This window comes from Antedon bifida, chromosome 5, assembly GCF_963402885.1.
Source record: "Antedon bifida chromosome 5, ecAntBifi1.1, whole genome shotgun sequence".
Lineage (NCBI taxonomy): Eukaryota > Metazoa > Echinodermata > Crinoidea > Comatulida > Antedonidae > Antedon > Antedon bifida.
Genome location: NC_136230.1, coordinates 23,988,827 through 24,015,583, shown reverse-complemented (window position 1 = coordinate 24,015,583; position 26,757 = coordinate 23,988,827). Strand labels below are relative to the sequence as shown.

Sequence of the window (26,757 nt, the reverse complement as noted above, 5' to 3'; positions counted from 1 at the left end):
CCAACTTAATATTTCACCTAAATTTTGACCTATTTCAAACACCTCTTTTACCCTTATTTTTTTTATTTTTTTGTTTGTTTGTCTTGTCTTCGTCCATACTTTGTCTCTTGCGTAGTGTATGTACCGTCTGTAACCCCTGTTTGTCTCTGTCTATGAACATTGATCCAAATTTTTTTATATAACTTTTTTCCTGGTGGAACCTGTCGTAAAGCTCTTTGAGCCTATTTGTGTTTTCTCCAGATACAATGCATTTATATTAACTTGATTCATATTTTGTCAACATATTTTGAAATTTGCTTTGTATAAATAAAATGAATGAATGAATGAATGAATTGGACTTAAATGGTTACTCTAGTTCTAAAATGATTTAAACTTTTTCATTTTCTGTAGGAAAAATACATATTAATCTACTTATCGTCAATCGTTATCATCCTAGTATAAATGGGCCTTTAGGTAGATTCACACCAAATCTGAGTACCAATGCATACTTTACGGAACAAAACATGTGGTGGTGAATGGTGTGAATCTGCCTAAAATTGTAGACTATTAAAAAATGTACTGAAGTTTTTTCCATTGTTGGATTTTTAATGATTACTGGTGATACATATTTGCTTCTGTGATTGCAGTATTGATATGTACCGTAACTGTACTTGTAAGAATAAACTCCCATCGCTATTTACGCTAGGTTTATGACTGTTGTTCTTTATCCATAAGTACCCCTTTTTGAATAACAGCAATAATTATTCACTTTCGCTCTCACATCTACCCACAACGGGTACCTTGTGTGCATTGGAGCTATAGTTTATATTCTTAATCCAAAAAGACCACCAGAATCATGGAGTCTTCAGCTGTGAAAAACATGTTGATGTTGCCACTTCCTAAACTGTTCAACCATTTGATATACAGAGTCCTTCTTTAAACACTAATTTGGTGTAAATGTCCTGGCGTTTCTTCGTACGAGTATGGTGTAGCATGAATGAAATACTGTATATATCATAAAGTGCCTTAATAGTCTAGATAGAAAATATGTTAATTATTCATTCCAAAATGTTATTATACCACCAACTGTTTTAATGTCATTGAATTGAAGAACTTAAATGTAATTTAAGGTTGTATGGAAATTAAATAAATGCTTGCAGAACCTTATTCATGTGAACAATAGCTTTCTAATGCAGTTTTTACATAAACAATTTAGGTACATGTACGTAAAGTTAGCTTTTACTTCGCTGTAAAGAGTTTTTATTCAAATTATTTTTCAACTATAATGGTCCCAAGTGATAATGCGCAAAAACACAGCGATCAGCAGAATCTAGAGATCAGAAAATATCTGTGCGCACGGTGCTTATGTATGCCTAGCTCCCTCTTTTATCCCTTCCATATATGGTTCACTGCAGGAAAGTAACTATACTTTTATATGAAAAGGGAATAATACTGGCTGTGTGAGGCAGCATGGAGTTGGTTTTGCCATCAAGAATAGCTTGTTCAGAGACGTTGTAGTATTAGAAGGTAGTAATGAGAGGTTGCTTGCAATTAAGCTTTCAAACTCTATTGAGTCACCTGTCATCTTGAGTTTGTATGCACGAATTACGACGAGGTTAAAGATCAGTTTTATCAATATCTGCATTCTTTTATTAAGAGCATTCCTGAGAAAACATCTTTAATGTTGCTTGGCGATTTTAATGCTCGAGTTGGTGACAAGAGGCCAGCATGACCAGCATGTTTAGGAGTTTTGGTGTTGGAAAGCTAAATGAAAATGGACAGAGGCTTCTTGAATTATGCTCATACTTCAAACTTTGCGTAACTAACACATTTTTCAAATCAAAGACATCTCACAAAGTTTCATTTTTCATCAGCTCGACTTGATAATCACACGCCATTATTCCTTAAAAATACTCGTACGTTTCATAGTGCAGTTTGCGAAACAGACCACTCTCTGGTATGCAGTCGACTTAAAATTGTGCAAAAGCAAAGTCCAAAAACCAAACATCACCCTCTTCGGAAGATCAATGTCAATTTCTGACTCTGCTATACAAGTCTTTGGTAAGAAAATAAAAAACAACCAAGAATAAAAGTCTAAAAAGTTACTGCCCATCATTGAGAAGAAACGTGCAGTTGTGTTAGCTTGCAAGACTCACGCTACACGGCATAATCTTGCTTCTCTACGTTTAGCAAGGGCTGATGTTCAACGAGTTGTGCGCCAGTGCACTAACGAGTACTGGGAGGAACTTAGTGCTCAGATACAACAAGATGCTGATACAGGGCATTTGAAGGAAATGTATGAAGGAATCCGAAAAGTTATTGGGCCAGTGCAAAAGAAAACAGCACAAATTAAAGACCGAAATGGTAATGATTGATGATGAATTGATAAATGTTCATATGCCTGTGAACACTTTGGTCTCACCATAAGTGTAAAGAAAACAAAGATTTTACCGTTTAAAACAACTGGTCACAATTTTACTGTCAACAATTTTTTACTTGAAAATGTTAGTAAATTTTCTTACCATGGTTAAATTATAACAACTCTCTTGATTGTGAACTAAACATTCAAATCGGAAGAGCTTCTAGTACTCTCAGTCTGTACGTGTTTTGGAAAACAAAAATATTTGAGTGGCTGTGAAGATCAAAGTGTATATGGCATGTGTCATTAGTGTCCTCTTGTATGGAGCTGAGTCGTGGACAACCTATGCTAGACAAGAAAAGAAACTAAATGTATTTCACCTCCGCTGTCTACGGACTATCTTAAATATCAGATGGCAGGACAGGGTAATAAACAACAGTATCCTTGATAGATGTGGCATTCCTTCAAAGTTTACATTAATTCGACAGCGAAGACTACGATGGCTTGGTCATGTCAGAAGAATGGATGATACAAGAACTCCAAAGGTTATGTTGTACGGTGAGCTAGCGAATTGCAAAAGATCCAAAGGACGTCCACTTTTGCGTTTCAAAGATGCATGTAAAAGAGACTTGAAGGCAATGGACATCAATGTTAACACCTGGAATATGGCTCTGATTACTTCCACTCTCAACTGCCGCCCCACAGCAGATGCATCATTGCTGATTAGTCTCTCATTGGTCGAAAGTTGTGGTTATTAAAACAAGCATTAAAAGGGTCCAACTAATGGACTCTCACGTGTGTGCTCATGGAACTTAATTTAACAAGGCCAACAGGCATTAAGTCGCGTGCTACAATGCATAGTGATTCCGGACCGACAGACAGACCGACCGACCGACCGACATAGTGAACTATAGAGTCGCGTCCACGCGACTAAAAAGAGAATTGTTTCCTCTTTCAGCGCGAGTCATTGAGTCCTTCATAATTAACCAATCTAATTCCGCTTGAGAAAAATTAACCGATACTTATCTCATTTAAATCAGATAGTTATTGGATAATGCGATATGTTTTAACCTTTGACCTGAAGCACAAACTATTTCGTTGTGATTGGGCACTTAGTTATTTGGTAATGATGACCGATAATTTTTTTGATGGCTGTGGAAACATGTGAGAGTCAATGCTTGATGAGATTCCGAAATAAAAGATTGAATGAATGAATGAATAACTACGAAAGCCCATTAATGCCATTTTAAGTATATGTTTTTCAAACGTAATCCGTTCTAACGAATTAGTAATTCGTTTGAACGGATTAATAATCTGTTCAAACGAATTAGTAATCCGTTCAAACGAATTGCAACATATACAACAAGTGCCATTTAAAGTATATGTTGTAATTCGTTTAAACGGATTACTAATCCGTTCAAACGAATTACTAATTTGTTTAAACGGATTACTAATTTGTTTAAACGAATTACTAATTCGTTCAAACGAATTACTAATTTGTTTAAACGGATTACTAATTTGTTTAAACGAATTAATAAACGGATTACTAATTCATTCAAACAAAATTAGTAATTTGTTTAAACAAATTAATAATTTATTTAAACGGATTACTAATTCGTTTGAACGAATTAGTAATTCGTTTAAACAAATTAGTAATCCGTTTAAACAAATTACTAATCCGTTTGGACGGATTCCTAATTCGTTTGAACAGATTATTAATCTGTTTAAACAAATTAGTAATTCGTTTGAACGGATTAGTAATCTGTTCAAACGAATTAGTATTCCGTTCAAACCAATTGCAACATATACAACAAGTGCCATTTAAAGTATATGTTGTAATTCGTTTGAACGGATTACTAATCCGTTCAAACGAATTACTAATTTGTTTAAACAGATTAATAATTTGTTTAAACGATTTAGGAATCCGTTCAAACGGATTAGTAATTTGTTTAAACGGATTACTAATTTGTTCAAACGAATTACTAATTCGTTCTAACGGATTACTAATTCGTTCAAACGAATTAGTAATTTGTTTAAACGGATTATTAATCCGTTCAAACGAATTACTAATTAGTAATTTGTTTAAACGGATTATTAATCCGTTCAAACGAATTACTAATTCGTTCAAACAGATTAGTAATCCGTTTAAACAAATTATTAATTCGTTTGAACGAAATAGTAATCCGTTTAAACAAATTAGTAATTCGTTTGAACAAATTAGTAATTCGTTTAAACAAATTAGTAATTCGTTTGAACGGATTAGTAATCCGTTTGAACAAATTAGTAATCCGTTTAAACAAATTAGTAATTCGTTTGAACGGATTAGTAATCCGTTCAAACGAATTACAACATATACTTTAAATGGCACTTGTTGTATATGTTGCAATTCGTTTGAACGGATTACTAATTCGTTTGAACAGATTAGATCGGATTACGTTCGAAAAACATATACTTAAAATGGCATTAATGGGCTTTCGTAAATAACTATAACTATAATATAACAAACTTTCGACCAATGAGCGACTAATAATCAGCAATGCTGTGGCGGCGCGCGGAGGAGAGGAGGAGATCTACTAGAGAAGAGATGGGAGGGGAGAGAGGGCGCGCGCACACAGAATTTCTCAGAGCCATATATATGACTCTTGAATTTCTTATCTCGAGAAGATTCTCTATTCTCAATCAACGTACGTGACCTGATGTGCGAAGTCTAGCCTAGGCCTACTGTATTTTAAAATAACAAAAAAACAACATGGCATCAGCCTCAGGTTTGCCGAATAAGGTGTAAGTACAGTAAAATCTTTTACTTTCTATCAGGAAGTAAATATATAATATTAGGCCTGTCCTAGGATCGTCATTATATCCATAATAATAGCTAGCTAGGCCTAGCTTTCATCGGAAAGGCCGGCTACACTGCTCATGAACTCTGCTGGCATGGCTGGGGGAAAACCCCCAGCGTGGACAAACAAACAGCCGCGCCAACAAAATTATTATGAATTGTTGATTGATGATGATTGAGCCTATAAGCCATGTCCTGTTACCATACATAGGCCTAGAGATATGATAGTGAACCACTAATGACGTAAACATTAACCACTAACGTAACAAAAATCAACCACTATAAATGACAATGTAACACAATGTACCACTAATATTAATTATAATAATGTCAACAGTTAAAACAGTTAAAAACCACTAGGCTAAACGCGTGTCGTATAACAGTTCAGCAGTATAAAATGTTGAGATATTTAGGAAAGTTGGAAATCTTTGACTTTTAATATTACAGTTTTTAAATCGTGTGTGTTTGTCTATGACAAATGGCACTTTTGTCTGCCTGTCAGTCTGTCCATCCTTTAATTCTTATTTTATTGTTAACATAAAGTTAAAGATGTATTGTCCCTTGAAACACAACAAATGAAGGTCAAAATATTCTAAATTGAAATTGGCAATATCAAAGTAATATTAAAGTTTTTCTCGAAAATTCGAGCCAAAAACAACAAGTTTACGTAATTAACAGGTAAATTAATTTTATTACATTTCGTCTGGAAAATCATCGCGAGCAAAAGTAAACAAAGATTTCAAACCACAAGTATGCATTATGCATGATGCTAATTAGGATTGTTTACAACTCGTCACGGTTGAGAAGGTATTTTACAAATCGCGAGAAAGTTTTATGATTATGCATACAGAGTATACAAACAAGTGCGTTGCATTATGAGATATGTTTTGATCGAAAACTTTGACTGGAAGTCAAAGTTATTTTTTGAACAAAAAAACGTCTGTATTTCAGTTAAATGATTTTTTTTCCACTAATTTTTGGTGAAAGTTAATAACTATTATGGTACTTCAAAATGACCCACTTTTTTTTAAAATCTTTTATTTTTTATTTTTTTGGAATTAGTCAAAGGGACAATACATCTTTAAATTGTGGACTTTGTTAAATTTAGTCTGTTTTTTCTTAGAAAAAATTGTCATAGTGTCTGTCCATTTGTCAATTCTAATTTTTTAACAACTGCAAGACACATTGGTCTTTAAGTTTCCACATGAAGGTTGGATTTATGTTCTTACTTTATTGACATTGAACCTAGTTTCATGTATATGAAAATATCTGTCAGACTGTCCATCCTTCTGTTTTTTTAATTTCTTAATTGTTAACCTTTGGCCTGGGGTATTTAATACATGTCCATAGTTAAACAATGTAAGTATTGTTGAATATGCAGACATTGTCATTGACATTGAAGTTTGTTACATTATTGGTTAATAAACGTTACATTAGTAGTTGATTGTTATGTTAGTGGGTGATACAGGCCCTCAAACCAGAAATATATTTTCTTTAAATAATGTACATTGCTGAAATATATCTTTTTTTTGTATATTTTGCAGAGACCAATTGGTAAAAGAAATAAAAGAACAACAGTGGGATATAGTCAAACAGATTGTTAAAGATAAACCAAACCTTATAAATGAGAAATACGTATGTTAATAATTGTGTATATTTTAAATAGGGTCTTCTCAATTTGTGACGACTGACGACCAATCTAGGTCAGGTCAATAGTTGTGTCGCCAGTCGTCGTCCGAACCTAGAAACCATCAAACGTGTGGAGGTTAGGAGCGAGGTCATGCGTCGCAATATCTCTGTATGTGCGCACAATGAATTAACATGACATAGTTTGGTCGTTGGCTGTCTCAAATCAAAAGCTTCCTATTATTAACTTCGTAGGCCTACTGTCAGAAACCTGGGTGTTTTTGATTCTCGAAATACGGAGTGTCCACCCTATGCTACTCTTGTATGTTTACTGTTAGTATAATTATGTATGGTGATATAAACATTATCATTCATCCAGATAGAACAAGGTGTATGATACATCTGACAAACTGAACTTACCTTTCACAACCCATCCAGGTCGTCATCAGGCCGAATGGTAATATTAAATAGAATTATCTTTTTTTTTCACAGAATGAAGTTGTAATAATCAATCGAATTATACTGGGTGGTGCTCCAGAAGATGTTATTTTGGATATTTTTAAATATGTTGACAAAGCAGCTGTGGATGACATAGAACAAGCAGTGTGTTACTGTATTCTTGTACTTTATTTAACCTATAAAAACAAAAATAGATATTAAGCTACTTTATCATTTTATGTATTCTTTTTCAGAGACTTTTCGGAACTAGGAGGTTGTGCTTACAACACTTTCTCCTCTTTTTGACAGCATAAAATGAAATTATGAACTAATTTTGATATCTCATTTTGACTACTATATCATATGTTAGCTCACCCATCTTGCATTCCCCTGAAAATGTGAACACTCTACATCTGACTACTGTATTTATGAAAATGTATGCATTAAAGAAACCATTAATTTTAATTGTTTATTGTAGATGGTTCGAACTACTTTACATCAGTTGGCTCGCTTTGGATATATAGAGGCATTACGACAGACATTAAGTTTATCATCACAATATGTTAACTTAAAAGACATGGTATGTTTTTGAACAAAATGTTGATCTTTACATTACTATATTTCTGATCTGGGAAATTATTTTACTTTAGCAAAAACAAGGCATAGATTTCAACTTTTCATTATTAAAGATGTATTGTCCCCCAAAATCATGAAAAATAAAGATTTTTAAAATCGGACTTTGAATAGGCCATTTTGCAGTTTTAATGAAGTTGTTCACTTCCATAAGAAAAAAAACGGGGGAAAAAATTATTTCACCTATAAAAAGACAAAATAAACAGTTAAATTACCCAAAAACTCATTGTCTTCCAGACAATTTGACCATTTTTTGCTTTAAATTACATTTTTCTCAGGTAAATAAATTTTTTTCAGACCCAATTTTTTGTGAGAGTGAATAACTATTATGTGACATTAAAATAACATATTCAACAAAAAAATTTAAAAAAATATTTTTTTAGGGGGACAATATATCTTTCTAAAGAGTCATTGTGTACTTTTACAAACTAGTATTACTTAATTCTAAACTTCTACATTTTAAACTAGAATTTACAATAAATTGAACATCTTTAGCTAGGGTATTGTGCAGGTTATTGTGTAATTGTTTGTACTCCATAAAAAGACTAGAATAGAGTTTTTTTGTTAAATCTTTCCACATTGATTTGATTCTTGGCAACCAATCAAAGAGCTGGAATCCAATGATGGCACATTGAATGATGTAATAGTATGTATGACAAAAAAGTAAAGTAACCATATGATATTAAAATATTATTGTATTTCAGCGAGGTGATACACCACTTCATTTGCTGTTGCAGAAAAACAAGACGTTCGCAGTCCACCATGATGGAGCAATAGCTCTATTGAAATGTGGAGCAGATATCAACATAAAGAACAATGTATGTTTTTAAATATAACTAGTTTACAATCTGTAGTTAGCGAACTGTCACTCTTCGGCATTTTTTTTTTTACAATTACAAACAATTAAATATCAAAATAACATTAAATATGATGTAATAGCATATAATTGGCATTTCATATCATAATAAACCCTATTGGATGGTACCGGTTGTACCGGTCGTAGATTAGTATGACGCAAAAAGTGATCTACATTCCATGTATGCGGTGCCCTATTCAAACATTAAGCCTGTTTTCCAGTCGACGTTAAGTTGTGATGAGTTGTGTTGAATTTTACAGGAAAATGGTAAAATTAAATGCTAAAAATCGTTAAAATTTGCAATCGTTTAAATTCAACGTTATGATTGTTAAAACTGACCAATCAAATGGTTTACAAATTACCTCATAGTTTGTGGACAAGATATGTACATGCGGGCCTGGCTGCGCATGGTCGGCCTTGGTTTTGCAACACTTAAGGCCTCGTGTCCCAGCAATGCTCAAAAGAACCAAGAAAAGCTTGAACAGTCGCGTAAACAGCGGTCTGGCTCTCTGTCTCTTGGTGATGTTACTAATTTTACTTTTACTGTTTATTTTAATAACTTACTTTTTATGTTGTAGGAGGGTGAAACTCCAACAGATTTATATATGCGGAATAAGTGTAATAGATATGAAGATGAAAATAAAGAAGAACAAAAAAAGGAGCTGTTGCAAATTCTACGTAGTGAGTTTATTTGATACTAAGCGAAATTTTTTTATTTTATTCCTTTCAGAAAAATATTAGAATAAATGACACAATGAATGTAGTCTTTGCGCAACTTAACAGTGTTGTATGTTGCTTGGTGCAACATAAAAAAAGTAGAGCTCCATGTTCTAATAAACCTCAAATAAAGACAGTCTTTTGCAGAATCAGTTTTAGCTTCAATGAATAATTTCTCAACATGTATACAATAAAAGAAGCTTGTCACTGACCTAAATGAGTGTGCTGAACTTGCTATAATTTATTTCAGTAGTCTTTGCACAACACGTCAAGCAGTCATTCTCCGGATGCACACACACATGTTTCTGTGTGTGCATGCGACTTGACATTGTTGTATGTTGCTTGGTGCGACATAAAAAAGAAATGTCAACTCACTTCGTTTTGATGTTCGCACGATCAGGGGAACCCTGGAATCAGGCTTTTTCGTGGTGTAGGTTGTTGATTTGTCCATAATTATTATGTTTTGTTGGAGATTTCCCATAATTTAAGGTCAAATGACAATTTTGCGTACTTTGTATGCAATTACATACGTTCCATAGTACTTGAAATAAAAATTTGATATTGTAATTAAGTTAATTATTTAACTTATTAATTTACAATGAAAAAAAAAAAACTTAATATCAGACAGGGTAATTGCAAAAAAAAAAATAAAACAATGATGGATAGCATTTATATATTTAGAAATTAACAAATGAGATAACAATTATTTGTGTTTCCAGGAATTCCAGCCGAAATATTGGCACGAGGACCAGAAGCATTGAAAGCATTTAGAGACGCGCTTGCTGAAGGACAAACAGAGGTTAATGAAGGAAGAATCGTTGTTATTGGTCTTGAGAGAGTTGGAAAAACTTCGGTCATAAATTCTTTATTAAGAAAACCGTAAGCAATTATTATTACTAATAATTGTTGTGTACTGAAGTTATTAAGAATTTTAGGTGGTTGAGGTAATTTTACATTGTCAAATTCAAACAGTACTGGATTAGGTCAACTAGCGTTCCTGCTCCCAACTAGTCATCCATTCGTAGAAATACTGATAAATAGTGACTGATCAGACTAGCTTGATTGACTGTAGTTTGATAGAAAGAATTATTTGAGAAGGGTTCCAATGTTTTATTGAAACTAAATATAATTTGTGTTTTTCTATGCTAAATCTAATAATATTATTAAGTTTTAAAATATTGTTAGGTAAAAATAATTTAAAAGTAATCACATAAAGTACAGGTATTGCAATAATTGGGAAACAATTAGAATTGAATACATATTACTTATTTTAAAGTAAATGTTTTTTGATTTTCAATTCAACCACAATTTTCCTTCTGCTTTGAAATGTAACCTTTGTATCAACATACACTAATCTAGTCGACCTTTGGTATAGAACTCAGTTGAGTGTCACTTATCGTAATTAATTTATGCATAAACCTTCCTAGTTCAATCAATATTGTACACTTACAAAACTAATATACTTCCTTATACATCATATATATATGTACCAAAATATATTTTAAAAGAAATATTGTGTTGGGCTGAAACAGACAATTTCCAATAATATATTACTAACCGGTGATATACTGAAAATTAATTAATTAATTAAATTTGAAACGATAGAGACGAGCAACCCTGTGAGAATGAGAAAAATTCGCCTCAACCAAGATTTGAACCTGGAACCTTAAATTAATTATACTACTGGGGCTTTCATGGTTTTGTTCAAATTCGATTGGATAGCGACTCTTATATGTAAATATAAACATTTAAATAGCAAAGTTCATGACATTTCAACCATATAAGCGTTTGTTTGACCTTAGGTTAAATAAAAATTTTGGGTCTTGTTAAACTTACCATGCCAATCAATTATTTTAGGTCTTTATATACTGTATGTTATGTATACAATTGTTTTTAAAAACAGCTCTAATACCTTTCAATGCATAGGCCTCATACATCTGAACATTGTTTGATCACTATTTTTTTATAGTTTAAAACCTGAATAGTATTTTCATTTTTCATAGGTTCAATCAAGAAGAAGAAATAACGGATGCCATGGCAACAACAAAGGTTTGCACTCATGATCCTGATGATGAAACTTTATGGGAAGAAACTTCACAAAATGATTGTAAGGATGACACCCTATTATATAGTAATTAGTTTCTGTATATAGTTCATAAGAATACTACTGCTACAAAATAAATATGAAAATGAAAAATAACCTTGCAATTCCCTATCTGGCCTGCAAGAGTAAAAGGATTAAAACTTTGAGAACCTTAATTCATTCATTACATTCATTAATCATTTAATAAGTATATTAATAATAATAATAATATAATTTCTCTTTTCCTCAAATGAAGCTTCTAATGTTTATGAGAATGCTGTCGCAGAAGCAGTGGCAAAACAGATGTTGAAGAGTGGAGAACAGGAAGAAGAAAATGCCGCAGCAAAGCTCGAAACCAAAGATGAACAAACTGTAGATGAATCAAGCAAATGGTCAAAAATAAAAAGAAGGTTCACTTCAATCAGACACTCATTTAGATTGCCAAAACGAAAAAAGAAAGTTTTGGAAATGGAAGGTAAATACTATTATAATGGGTTAATTGGTGTATCTGTACCATACTGATTGTATCCTATTGTATGGGACGTAAAGCCGTTGGTCCTCTGTACATATGGTGCACGTTAATGAACTGTAGAGGGCTTAATCCAAATTTCCTCAAATTGCAGTAAAACTTGAGGACAATAGATACCTATATCTTTTTAGATCAATATGTAAATGTACACAATTTTTAAAAATTAGAATTTACTGAACACCAAAAGAAAAATGAAAACAATAAATATGCCCAATTGAATTTTCTTTTGTTCATATACAACTAAAAACCAATATTTTATACTACTACAGGTAGAAACAATGTCGTTGAACTACTTATACCTGGTAATTTTCAATTTTTGATTGCAATAAATTTCTAATTAAAGGAGAACAGCAGATACCACAAAATGAGGACATTCCTGAAGACATATCAGAAATAGTTGTGAAGAAAGTGACTGACTTTAGAAGAGAAAAGGAAATCAACTCGCATACTGATGGCAAACCATTTGTTATGAATGTCTTGGACTTTGGAGGCCAACCTATGTATCATGTGATACACCGGGTAATTCCTGATACTATACTATTATACCTATATGAGTCAACTGTACTGAAACCAAAATCTCTGAAAAATGCTGAGTTGTGTCCCAAATTCTTTCCTACTATTTCAAAATGCATTTTAGAAACTCTACCAGAAAATTTAAAATTATTGACAAGATTGGGCAATGTAGTTAAAGCTAAACAAGGGATCAGTCCTTAACCTTCTTTACATAGTAAATTATAAATGAATGCATACAAAAAAAATTGAAACTAAAAATTATCCTCCCATCAAGAATAATGATAATGTTAACCAGATGAGAATGAGACATGGGAATTGGTGCAGAAAAATATTTCCCCAACCCATAAAATGTGTTTAAAGCAACATCTTCATACTGTGTTTTGTTTCTTGGTCACTGATTTACTACATTCAAAATGGATTGGAACCCTTTGCTCTACTATGGGCCAGTAGAACCTATATTTATTAATATAGTAATTTTTAACTGATTTTGCTATAAGTGATAATGTGATAAACATCACACACTTGACCCACAATAGGCAGAACATTCATTCTGTTGGCTGCCATGGGTCCATGGAGGGCCAATCCAAATTTCCTCAGTTTCCAGTTTTGAGGAACAGAATAAAAACCTTTAACATTTATATTTTATATAATTATTAAAAGATGTTATCCATTTGTTCAATAGATTTTCATGATAACTAGTGCTGTGGTGTGTGTTGTATTCAACCTGATGGCAGATCTAGATGCTCTAGCAAATATCAGGGATCCAACAACTGTAAGAAAAAAAATCTTATCTATATTTATTTTTTTCTGTTTGTTACAACTCGATTCACAACCTTGGTTGAAAATGAACTGCTATGTTTCCAGGACAACCATATAGAACTATAGAGTATCACGTTCTGACGTCACAATACCATGTGACATCCATTATTACCCAAGTGTTCAATTACTTTTTTCCCGGTCTTGCAATTCAATGGTAAACAGGCATTGTACTTCAATTTTCAACCGAACATTACTTCAATATCTTCCTTATTTTACACTTAAGCTACATCAGATATTTAGTTAAAAAAGGTATGTTTTCGTAATTTTTAACATTTTAGTTTTAGATTAAATATTGCATGATTTGACAGGCTGGCACAGTGGGCAGCGTACGTACAGCGGGGCTAGAATGGCCTAGCTACTACATCGAAAAACATAATTTTAGCAACATTCTAATTATTTTGGACGATTTTATTGTTTTTTCATGTAGACGAGGAAATTATAGTACAATGGTGGTCAAAACTCTGATAGTGAATGAATAGTTAGCACCTAAATCCATGTCCGAGTACAAATTCTTTGCGTGGCTATAATATTAATAAGCATCAGCAATCTACAAATAAAACATTAAAAATGACGAAAACATACCTCTAACTAAATATCTGGTGTACCTTATGTGACAAACTTTTATTTACAAGCTAAAAGTTTCGTAAAGTAATAAAAAGTTGGCAGTAACGCTCGGTTGAAAATGAAGTAAAATCAGGAGTACAATGCCTGTTTACCATTGAATCGCAAGACCGTAAAAGTGTCATTGAACGCTTGGTCTGTTGAGATGTCACATGGTATTGTAATGTCAGCACCGTGATACTCTATTCATACAAACATAATTATGGATTAAATACTTGCTCTGTGATTAAAAATTTCACATGTTTTAATACATTCAGAAGAATTTGAAAAGTTTCTATACATTGTTTATTTACATATTTTACAATACACTCTTTCATAATCAATCAAAGTTATGTTTTTCCCAAATTGTATTTTAGTGTGAATTTCAAATTGTAATTTGTATAGAACAACCCTAGAATTGTATTTTTCTCAACCATTACTTGTCATGTTTTATAGTTTGTTTACTAATGATATGCTCATTTATTTAATTAAAAAAAATCTAGGATACACTATATTCACATAGAATGACAAATTTACAGTTCATTCATTTCTGGATTCGTTCAGTGTATACACAGAGTAAAGGTGGAGGAGAGGATAATCCACATGTGTTACTGATAGGTACACATTTAAACAGCCTCGGAGAGAATAATGGGGAAAGGAAACAAAAGGTGTAGTATATGTAAAGTAAAAAATGGCAAATATATAAACATTTTATATATTGTGGCAGGGTGGTTTTTAAATTTAAAAATTGTACAATATAAGCTGTATGAACAATTGGGAGAAGCTACCATATTTTTATTTTGTTATTTCCCTAACATTTTTTTTCTCACAAAAAATGGGAAATAAAAACAAAATTTCAGTTAAAAAGATGCTTTTTATGCCTATCTAAATGTAATATTGAACGCTTAAAAAACAAGGAACAAACAGCACAAGGTCATTGTTTGTTGCCATCATAAATACCATGTTCGATTAATTTTTACTACAGTTACAACTTCTCCCTCACCAAATGCATAGCGCTGGAGTAGGCTTACTCACTCAAGAAGTAATAAGAACTTTTAGTGACACATGGGTTGTAGTCATGTTCTCGTCAACAAATATAAGAACTTTTAGATTAAGTGGACATTTACGTTAACGTGCCAGTGAACGTAATGACCTTGGGATCTGACCTTGTAATCTCTATAGTAGCGCTCATCCGTGGAGCTATTCCACTGCTAGGCCGGTGGTAGTACACAGGGCTTAAGTCAGGCTAAGTGTGTAGCTTAGGCCTAGCCGAGATCCTTAATTTTCTGACTGAAGGATGGCGTCCTAGTGATAAGACCCAGGCCATAACCTGTATTATTAAAAGCTTTATTTAAAATAACCAATACAAAATGAATAATTCAAATACAATTTGACTGAAAATCACTTTACTACATTCTCAGAAAAACATCGCGAGATTCTCGGCCATGGTTTTGGGTAAACTTTTACAGTGTAATTCGTAGTTGCCACATAATATCTTCATTTCATGGTATTGTTCTTGCAGTTTGAAGAGATATCAAATAAAGTTCAACAATCGCTGGAAGGCAAACCATATGAGGCAATCGTGCTTTCAACTATTTTTGCCATTGAAAATAGTTTACCATTTGGGAATAACAATGCCTCTAGCATCATAAAGCAAATATTGGAGATTGCCAAAAAAATGATCCGTCCTATGCCAATTAAATGGCTGCGAGTCCAGAAGGAGATCCAATTATTAAAAAAGGATAACATATATCTACCAACTTCAGAGGTTAGACACCAGAATCTTTTTAAAACATTCATTTGTGAATTTTTGTGGGGTGGAGGGGTGGGGGCTGTAGACAATAAAGCTATGTCTACACTTTCAAACTTTATGACAAAAAAATGCCCATATATGGGCATGATGATGCCATATCACTACCATATTTGGGCACATCACACTTTTTTTGTAGTTTGATAGTGTAGATAGAGCTTAAGACATTTTAGAAATTTGTTACGTTTAATCTGGGGAAGTGGAATATAATACAATTTGGATTTTGTTCTGCAAGGTCTTAGTTCAACTGCAATGGAGAACATACATCTTTGTTTTGTATTTAGTGAAAGTGGGTTGGTTCTTTAAATCTGACAACACTGAAAACATTTTAAAATAAAATGTCTTTTAATTTTAGATCATTGATTTAGTTGTCCGCCTTGGAGAACGTAATTTCAGGGTGCTTCTTGAGTATTTACATGATATCGGTGAAATTCTTTATTATCCTGATAACGAATGCTTAAAACATCTAGTGGTTTTAGACTTGATGCGACTGGTAGATATGTTCAAAACAATCATCACAGTTATAGATGCTAAGCTTCAGGTTAGCACATGTTGTTTATAAATGATTTGCTACTGTGTACAGAATTTTGAATATAACTACATTTTTAAATGTTTTATAAAAAATGTACTTATAAAAATATAGATAAAATTAATTAATCCATTAAATTCCATTTTTATCTGAGATTTGTGTAAAAAAAGTAGGCCTATAGCTTTTATTTTGCTAAATTATACAAATAATGAATGTTTATGAGTGAAATGGTATAAATAATTTCATAAGGTGAATTTTCATCTTTTACTGAACGAAATTATTTGTATGAATATAACATTCATTATTTGTTTTATAACACACCTACTTTAACAAAAAGCTAGCCCAAGGCCTAAACCATTCGAAATAGCAGCACTCCAATTTTTGACAGAGTAGAACAATTATGTGCGGTGCTCACTACAGGTTGATTGAATATGATCAGTCAGTCTAGCCTCTTTTCATGTTCATGGTTGCTCACTCACTGTGTAACAAAAATGAATGTACAATCAAATGACAAAAATCTATTTGGTGTGTTACAATAAAAGCTTAAAACAAGTATTTTTAATAGTTTTGCAATCTAGATATACTCTTATACAATTGAAATGGATTTTTTTTTTTTATTAGAATCCAATTTTTAAAAATGATTGGAGAAACCTCAACTCTGGTATATTAATGGAACGGCTGTTGAAGGATTTGTGGAAGAATTTCTGTGATTCCGAAGAAACATTTAACTTCTTTGTATCACTAATGCAGAAGTTTGGTTTAGTGTGTGAAAAAAAGAGTACAAAGGTACTGTATTTCAAGTTGCTTTAGTTTTTGCACCTCGCATGTCAAACCTCTTAAAACAACATCTTGTTGAATGAAGATTCCACTGACAACAGCAGTATAGCTGCAGCTAAAATAACATGTTGCTTTCTCTTTTACTTTAAAGAATGATGGCCGGATTTTCTATGTGCTTTCACGTTTGAAGCCAGAACACATTGATAGGAAACCAATTTTCCATAATGGGAAAGGTACAATTTCGCTTTTTCATGGTTTTGCTGGCTATCTTCCAGATGATTTTTTTCAGCGTGCAGCTACTAAGTTCATTGAAAAGTTCCAGATGGAAGATATTCAACCTGAACTATCGTTCGAGCATGTAGAATTAGATGTCGATGAGCATCATCATGTCATTCTAGATGTAGTTACCATCAAACACCGCCGTATGTTCCAGGTATACTTCATAATTCACATTAGTACTAGATAGATATGTTTATCCTGTAGATTATGAAGTGTTACCCTGTATGATATGCCAGCAACTGTTATTACCCCCTACATTAAAACTAAGAGATCTTGAATAAATTTACCTACAGGTCCAAAGTTTGGGCATACAGTACAGTACAGTTTGAGTGGTTTGTCAATTTACATGACATGACTAACTTAACTTAAATAAAAGTCATAATCATTTGTGATATGTTGTTTAGTGAAAACATCTTTCTTTTGCTATTTTTATGTTGCAGACAACAATAGCAAGGAGAGAGATCATCAACACTGATAGACCTACAGAGGATGATGAACCGCTACCTAGTTTATGTCAAGAGGTATGCTAGCATCATTAACCAATCTTTTATTTATTTATTTAAAAAAAATTGCATACAGCCCAAGAGAAAAACCATTAGCCAATAACGTGCCAAACAAGAAAAAAAACCTTTTGAATCATCATCCATCATTCATTGTCAATCATCTGTCATCTGGGTCAATTGGCTCTGCTACAGTGTTCACTTAGGTTGACCCTGGTCTCCCCAACTCAGTTTTGTTTTTGTTAAATGTAAATATTGAAAGAGACCAAATAAATAATAAAATGAAATAAAATCATCAGTCTCATCATCAGTCACCATAAATCATAACCAATTATCAATCATCACCAGTCATCTACCAAATTATCCATCAATCAGCATCCATAGTCAATAAATCCTCAATTGTAATGTAATTAATATAGCGCATTCCACAAACAATGTCGTCTCAATGAGCTGTTACACTTTTCAACCACATGCTTCTCCTCACGTCATGTTGGTTCTGCCAACTATGGCAGAAAGCATAAGGAGGGTGGTGGTATCCTTTGTTATGTTAATGATAAGATAGCACATAAACAAATTTCTTTATTTGAAGCCAACAATGTGGAAAGCCTTTGGATTGAATTTCACTTACCTCATAATAAACCATTTATTATTGGGACTGTTTATAGGCCCCCCAGTGCTAAGGCTGAGTACCTTGAAAACCTTGATAATTTATTACAATCTTATTCATCCTCATATAATGATACGATAATTATGGGTGATTTAAACCTTGATATCAAGAAAAAATGTAACCAGTCAAAAATTAACAAACTTTCTAACCATAGTGGTCTATCACAACTAATAGATCAACCAACACGAATCACTGACTCAACTCAAACAATTTTGGATTTAATTTTTGTATCAAATCCAAATAAGTATACAAATTATGGTACTAGGAGTATTGGAATAAGTGACCATTCACTCATTTATATTGTTCGGAAAAACCAAAAAATGAAATCTGAACCAAAAACTATAAATATTAGATCTTTAATAGGAAATTCAATGAACATAAATTTACTGAAACAATAAGAAATTTAAATTGGAACTTAGTGTTTCAATCAACTAATACAGATGAAGCTTTAAAAATTTGGACAAACCTCTTTAAAGAAGCGTGTGATATCCATGCTCCATTCAAAATTAAGCGTATTAAGAACTCTATGCCTGAATGGATCACTCCAGAATATCTTAGATTAAGTAAAGACCGAGACTACTTCTTTTCTAAAGCTCATAAAACAAATGACCCTGCTGATTGGGCAAAAGCTAAACAATTCAGAAATAAAGCTAACAACATGAATCGTCACCTTAAAAAGAAATGTTGTTCTACTGCAATTAATGAAAATGTTAAAAACCCCAAAATGATTTGGAAAACTATTAAAAGTATTATACATGATGATAAAAAACAATCAATTAACTCTCTTATAACTGAGAATGAAGTTGTCTCTGATGACACATTAAAATAGCTAACAAAATTAACTGTTATTTTTCTTCTATTGGAGAGTCTTTAGCATGTAAAATTGTCAGTGATTCTAACAATACTAATGACACTTCTTTTAACAGTAAATTTTCTTTTGATTTGATTGCACCAGAAGTAGTTTTTGATCATATAAACGCTTTTCAAAACAACAAAGCTTCTGGTATTGATAATCTTGATTTAAAGTTACTTAAACTTGCCTCTCCTATTATCTGCCACTCACTTACTCACATTGTAAATTTATCATTAACCACAGCGACATTTCCATCAGCCTGGAAAGTTGCTAAAGTTACCCCAATTTTTAAAGATGGGGACAGATCTAATACAGAAAACTATAGACCAATTTCTGTCCTACCTATTTTATCAAAAATCATTGAACGATTTGTTTACGATCAACTTTATGAATATCTAACATATAACAATATTATAACTCAATGCCAATCAGGATTTAGAAATTTTCACTCTACTAATACTGCACTTATTGATGTTTCTGAATACGTGCTTAATAATCTTAACAATGGCAAAGTCACTGCTGCCATTTTTCTTGATTTAAAAAAGGCTTTCGACACAGTTGACCATAAACTTCTATTAATTAAACTTGAACAATATGAAATCAGAGGTACTACACTGAACTGGTTCTCAACATACCTTTCTGGAAGGTCACAGATTGTTAAAATTAACTCAAAATTATCTGAACCTAAAGATGTTACTATTGGTGTGCCTCAAGGATCCATCCTTGGGCCACTTCTATTTATTATTTATGTAAATTCCTTACCAGAAATTATAACTACTAATTCAAAATGTGCAATGTTTGCTGATGACACTAATGTCCTTTGTTCTGGCTCTGATCCTATCGAATTACAATCTATTATTGATAAAAATGTTGCTAATATATCAAAATGGTTTAAAACAAACAAACTAACAATTAACGTTAAGAAAACCAAATTCATGCTATTTAGTTCCAAACATAATTTTCCAAACTTTTGTAATATTTCTTGTTTAATTAATGATAACATTGTAGATAGGGTCGATAGTTTTAAGTATTTAGGAATCACGTTTGATACATTTTTTACGTGGGGAAAACATATTGAGAATTTTTGCTCAAAGATTTCCCAACGTATTGGTGTTATACGTAGATTAAGAAGTTTCATTCCAAATTTTTCTCTTAAGCTCTTAGCAAATGCCTTAGTTTTACCATTTTTTGATTATTGTAGTCCCGTTTGGTCCAACTGTTCATCAGCGCACCTTAACTCACTCCAAATATTGTTAAATAGACTTGCCAGAATTATCCTATATGCTGATATTAGAACACCTGTTGATGATCTCATGACATCACTCAATTGGAAACATATAAATCAACGATGGGACCATAATATTCTTATAATGACCTTTAAATGTTTAACAGGTACTGTTCCCGATTACCTAATTGATTTTTATGATTTTATTGATAATTATCACAATTTAAATACAAGAAGCAAATCGAAAAACACTTTAGTCTTACCAAAATGGCATAATGATTCTGGTAAAAGAACATTTCAATACCGCTCAGTCAAACTCTGGAATAATCTTTCACCAGATATTCGCAGCTCTATAAATTCATTAACTTTGCAATCGTTTAAAAATTTGATCTAACTGTATTTTTCTCTTGCTTCTTGTGATATTGTAGTCTTTAAAAACGTTTTCATAATTTTCCATTTTTATTGTTTATATTTGTAATTTGTAAGTGTTAACTGGACTTCAAGGAAGAACAATGTACAAATATTGAATGAATATCCAGAATAATTTCTATCTATCTATCTATCTATCTATGGCACGATTTTGTCCAGGACAGTGGCTGTGAGCTACAATAGTACCATGTTTCATCTGCACACAAGCATTTTGTGTGTACTGGACCTACGGTTTATAGTTCTTATCCGAGAAGACTTGTTCTACCACCAAAACTAACAGTTTAAAAAAGTGTATGATTGGTTTATAATTGTTTTCTAGGTTCTACGTTTCCTTGAAACAGAATTACAAGTTTTCAGCCCAAGAGGTGCACGAGGTGTTGAATTAAAAATGTACATCCCTTGTGTATGTAGTAACGATGCCCATATGCATGTTGTTCGCAAGTTCGACAAAGATGTGCTCCCTTGTGGAAGCAAAGGGATGGAAGTGACACGATATCGTAAATTGTTTGGCGAGACTGTACCATCACAAGGTTAATGTTATTTTAATATTTACTAAAAGTTACGTTAATCTATAGAATATTTAAATAAATGCATTTGACCATGTATGTCTTTACCATGTATGTCTTGACCATGTATGTCTTGACCATGTATGTCTTGACCATGTATGTCTTGACCATGTATGTCTTGACCATGTATGTCTTGACCATGTATGTCTTGACCATGTATGTCTTGACCATGTATGTCTTGACCATGTATGTCTTGACCATGTATGTCTTGACCATGTATGTCTTTACCGTGTGCAGTGGTGTGCAGTGGAATTGTTTTAAATACATGCCTTAGTGCTTGGTGATTGGCTATTGGTTATTTGACATCAATGTCAAGACCGATCACCGGGTCTAATCGAATCCAAACTGGCATTTCTGATCTAGGATTGGCTGGCCAGTTGCGATATGTCACTAACTGTCCCATGTTGAAAGACACATGTCGTCTTAATGGAACATGCGTCGGTAAGCCCTTGATTATTTTGTAACATTGTGGGCGGTCCCATGCTCTGTCATCAAAAGAAATTTGATCTAAAGCTGATTCATATCCTTGTGTTCGTTTGTCCATGGTATAAAATAATATCTAATGTATTTATCTTTATAGCTTTTCCGCAGTCTCAACTTGAAATTCACAAACCTAATGGTAAGAAGTTTCAATATATACTGTAGTAATACTGTATTATTACTAAGATCATTACATCACAGAGTAATGATTCATAGCAAACAATAAAAGAAAACGCAGCTGAAGTTTTATGTTATATATTTCTTTGTATGTGCTCTTCATTTTTTCGCGCCGCGGCTTTAGCCAGCTAAATCCCCAGAGGGCATAATCAATAAGAAGCTTTATCAACGCGAAAGCTATATATCTAAGGCTGACATTTTCGGAATTTTGTAAACTCAACTAATTTATAGGTCCAAGCTGCTGGACCCAAAAACCGTCTGGGAAAAGAGAGTCTATGAGGGCTCACGGTTGAACGGTTTTGGATTCTCACCCTTCGATTGGTTGACGCGATTCAACACACTACGGAAGAATTTTCTCATGTGTGCTGTGAAGTCACATTGTCTCTGAGGACTTCATGTCCTGGCACGTCGGGAAAATAATGTATTGAAATTCTTCGAATGAGGTTAAACAAACACTGTTTTTTATTTAATAAACATGTAATATCATATTTAATTGAATTTTACAATGTTGATATACAAAATATATATACTAAAAACCGTAATTTCATACAATTGCCTACTGAGGGCGCAATTTATTTACTTTGTTCGTGGCTAAAAACGATTATTTCCGGCGATGTTTTTTTGTTCAGATTGTTATAATTCTTTCTTTATTTTAATATTGATACAAAATATTAACAGGCAATGTATGCTATTAACTGTTAATGTTGCATCGTTATCCCTAGTAGGTAGTAGGCCTATACTAGTATGTGGGTCGGGTCATTAAGGGAGTTAATGCTCCTACCCTGGAATATGTACATATACTGTAGTTTAGTTTATGATTTTATTTTTGTTTTGTACAGTAGGCCAGACTATATTTACACAAAATGTGTACTATTGATTGTTAAAATAATTGATATCATTAATCATTATATCTGAAGAAAGAACAATGATTAAAAATGTTTTTTGTAAGAAATATTTCTTGTTTAAACTGTAGCTTGTTGTTTCTCAAAGGTTATGTGGATGACATCATCATTGCACAAGTATCCGAGGAAATTGGACTTTGCTGGAAAATACTTGGTGTTCGTCTTGGGCATAAATGGTCTAAATTGAACAGTTTAGGTTATGAAAGGCAAATCGCTAAGGCAGAATATATGCTAAAGCAATGGAGATCTAAAGAAAGTGGAGACAATCAAATTGCAGTATTGTGCAATGCTTTAAACCAACATGGGTTAAAGGATCTTGCCAGTAGATATCAGAATGATACTGGATATGACTCAAATCCTCAAGTTATCGTAAAAAATTCAGGTATACTATATAATAAATGACATGCATGTGCTGTATGAATGATATTGGTGTCCTCAATTCCATCTCCACCATCTCTACAGTATGTGCCTTCAACATTGCCTTTTGTGTATTACTAGTTAATTTTGAGAACCAATTTTAATCATATTTCAGGCAGTAAAATTGATATGTAAGTATTTCAGCCCTCAAATTTTACTAGAAAAATACATCTCATTCACCTTAAAGAACAAAATTCTGATGTTTTTTGTTGTTCCTTTTCCTGGTTCATTTGTAGATTAAGCCCAACATTTGCATTGCTTTTATACTCGCATTATAAATTGTATTCACTCAGAATTTTCTTCATGCAATTGCATTTTTCTTCCCTCTTTACATTATGGTTTTCACTCACATATTTTGCTTGTATTGTTTATTTTTCTTGTCTTCACTTGCATTCCCTTTATCTTCTTAATATTTTTCTTTAGTGACTCCCATTTCATTTTTTCACTTGTATATAATATGTCTATTTCTTTTCTCTTGTTTAGCCAATTTTGATGATCAAGACCTACTATTCATCTGTGAGAATTTAGGCACAAGATGGAGAAGACTAACCCTGCGACTTGGAGCTAAATGGACTGATCTTAATGACATCGCAGACCTTCACAGAAATTTAAAAGACAGAATGATGAATGCTCTGGATAGTTGGAGACAACGCCAACCAGCAAACCAAATACCAACCATGATCAATGCTTTAATACATGAAGACATTTCCTTAGCTGAGCGCTTGTGTAAAAGGCATGACTACAACTATGATGTTGCTTTGGAGGCTGTAACTGAAGACCATTCAACACAAGGTACAGTATCATTATGTCATTACATTATAACAAAAATAATATTTAATATTAAAAAAAAGTAAGTACAAAAATGAATAATATTTAATGTGTCAAGTTCTTTGATGGTAATGTACAGTAAGTGTGGCTTTTTATTCCCTTTATAGTTTCTGATGTGTACACACACAATCCGTAACACATTGCGGAAAGTTAACATTTATTTTAGGTCTTGATTTAATAACCTGTCTATGCCTGAAAATACTGTACTTATGGATTGCAAAGATTTTTTTTGTACTTCCGCAGGGTCGAATTTATCAGATTCGGACTTCTTATTGATTTCCGAGATGATGGGGAAAGATTGGAAAAGCTTTCTTAGATGTCTTGGTATTGAGGATGCACAATTAGCACAGATTGAGGTGAAATTTCCAGGTGAAATTGTGGAACAAACAATTGAATCACTTGTAAGATGGCGAAACAGGCAGACATCTGATGTGAACCAGGTTGAAAAAGTAAAAGAAGCGTTGAAAGCTGAGGGGAAAATGGACATTGTTGAAAAACTAGAAGCAGCTGAGAGAAATAGAGATGCTTAAAATTAGTGACAATACATTGTACTAGAAAATATACCTGCCCTTTCAAATGTACACTAGTTTAAAACCGAGTACACTTTTGATAATAACCTCATTATGCTCAAATGGCATGAGTATCTCCCTGATACTTCCAACACACCCCACACTCAGGTAATTGTAAATAAAAATGTAAAGCCTGCCAGTACAAATTCTGGTTATGTTGACAACCCCTCTGTAATGGTTTTTAATGTAGTTTTTCATATTCCTGCTACAATTCCGGTCAGTCCAGATACATGGAGTATCAAAATGACCGTTTTGGGCCTGTTTGGATACTTTAATCAGTTTACTCCACCAGATTTAACATTAATTGACCGAGCAGATTATTGTGTGCCGTGTTAAAGGTCTGTATTTCCCAGTTCAATGATGAATTGCCAAATAATGATATAAGGGTTCTTTGTACGCACACTGTTTGGCAAGATGCTCTATATGAAAAATGTCCTTGCATTTAGGAATATCTTTATTTACCCAGTTTTAAAAGATAGTGTATTGTGTTTATGCTATTATTGATATTGCTTTTAAATTATTTATGTCTATTGAGATCTATCCTTCTTTACCCACAGCATTGTTGGTTTTTCCCAGTTTGCAATTATATTTATTTTGTATTGTATTATATAGTGTGCTATGAGTGGTTTTAAACCAAAATTCATGCTTATAGAATAATGGTGAAAGATGTCTAAAATAATAATAAAAAATTATATACCGTATTTATTTGAATAGGGGCGTTTTATTTATATTATTCAAAGCGGGGCTTTATTTGAATAAATACGGTATACAATTCTGAAATTTAAATATTGATTATATGGCCAATTAGCACAGTATTTTGTTACGTTTTTTAAAAAAATATATAAAATAATGTATTTTTTTGTTATAAATAAATAGATGTAAAGTATGTGACAAAACTGGAGAGCCTATACATAATTGTTTACTGTACTATCATTGAGGTATATGGATTGGCTAGAGGGTGAACTCCTGGCAGTGAAATTATAAATGGCAACAGGGCGTGAATCTTGAATATGGCTGCTGTAAATATGTCAAAACACATATTGTATAATAATAAAAAACAATAACCTGGAGTATTATGATGAACACCTAAATCATAACATTTTATATAGAAATTGTTTTAAATGGCAATGAAATTAATAATTTGTTAAATACATCAGGGCTTTGTCATATTGTTGGACCCTACAGTAGCCGTGAACAATCACTTTTTGAACTGCGATAAATATTGTTCGCTCTCTAGCCAATCTCTATATGATTACAAGATTTTGTAATAACGCTCTCTATGTTTAATTCAATTATAGCACCCTCTATGGTTTGGTACAATCCCAATACTTCATTTTTCAAAGTGAACATCATACGTATTTTGAGTAAATTCAATACATACAAAATGTCACGATGCGCATGCATTTCTGTAATTCTAAACGCACATAGTCAAGTCAGAGAGCAAACGGGACATTTCCACTAATTAGGACTTGTTTAGGGTAAATTGATTAATATCCAAGGGCTTATTAAAGCTTAACAGCATTTTCCTCTGCTAATACTAATAGTAATACTTAAACTAATATTTTACGGTTCTGGAAAAAAACTGTTCCTGTTTGACGTTTTGAAATGAAAATTGAAGCAAAGTTTACAGTTTTAAAGTATAAGTGATGTAAAAATAATGATACACAGCGGTTTTGAAAAACACAAATCTTTTTGTCATTATAATAATAGCCTATATAATAATATGATGATGTCATATAGATAGAGCTGACTAACTGAGCT

General features: G+C 32.6%; 1 protein-coding gene across 1 annotated transcript; it reads left to right on the top strand.

The window, feature by feature from the left end:
• Nucleotides 1–4,988: 4,988 nt before the first annotated feature.
• LOC144843205 (uncharacterized) lies at nt 4,989–25,881 on the top strand. The gene is made up of 22 exons (XM_078699984.1): nt 4,989–5,119; nt 6,719–6,809; nt 7,293–7,403; nt 7,717–7,818; nt 8,576–8,689; nt 9,306–9,408; nt 10,164–10,323; nt 11,448–11,551; nt 11,784–12,002; nt 12,400–12,575; nt 13,252–13,341; nt 14,492–14,656; nt 15,511–15,756; nt 16,154–16,339; nt 16,949–17,113; nt 17,256–17,537; nt 17,824–17,904; nt 21,377–21,587; nt 22,204–22,242; nt 23,271–23,564; nt 24,083–24,391; nt 24,671–25,881. The coding sequence occupies exons 1-22, from the start codon at nt 5,088–5,090 to the stop codon at nt 24,955–24,957; spliced, it is 3,567 nt and encodes a 1,188-aa protein (XP_078556110.1). The 5' UTR covers nt 4,989–5,087; the 3' UTR covers nt 24,958–25,881.
• Nucleotides 25,882–26,757: the final 876 nt, after the last annotated feature.

Bases quoted from the DNA above. Each gene is read 5' to 3' on its own strand.
- LOC144843205 (XM_078699984.1), top strand. From the start codon at position 5,088: ATGGCATCAGCCTCAGGTTTGCCGAATAAGGT. The intron at 7,819-8,575 runs GTATGTTTTTGA...ATTGTATTTCAG, and splicing joins ATGTTAACTTAAAAGACATG to CGAGGTGATACACCACTTCA. The intron at 23,565-24,082 runs GTATACTATATA...TCTCTTGTTTAG, and splicing joins AGTTATCGTAAAAAATTCAG to CCAATTTTGATGATCAAGAC.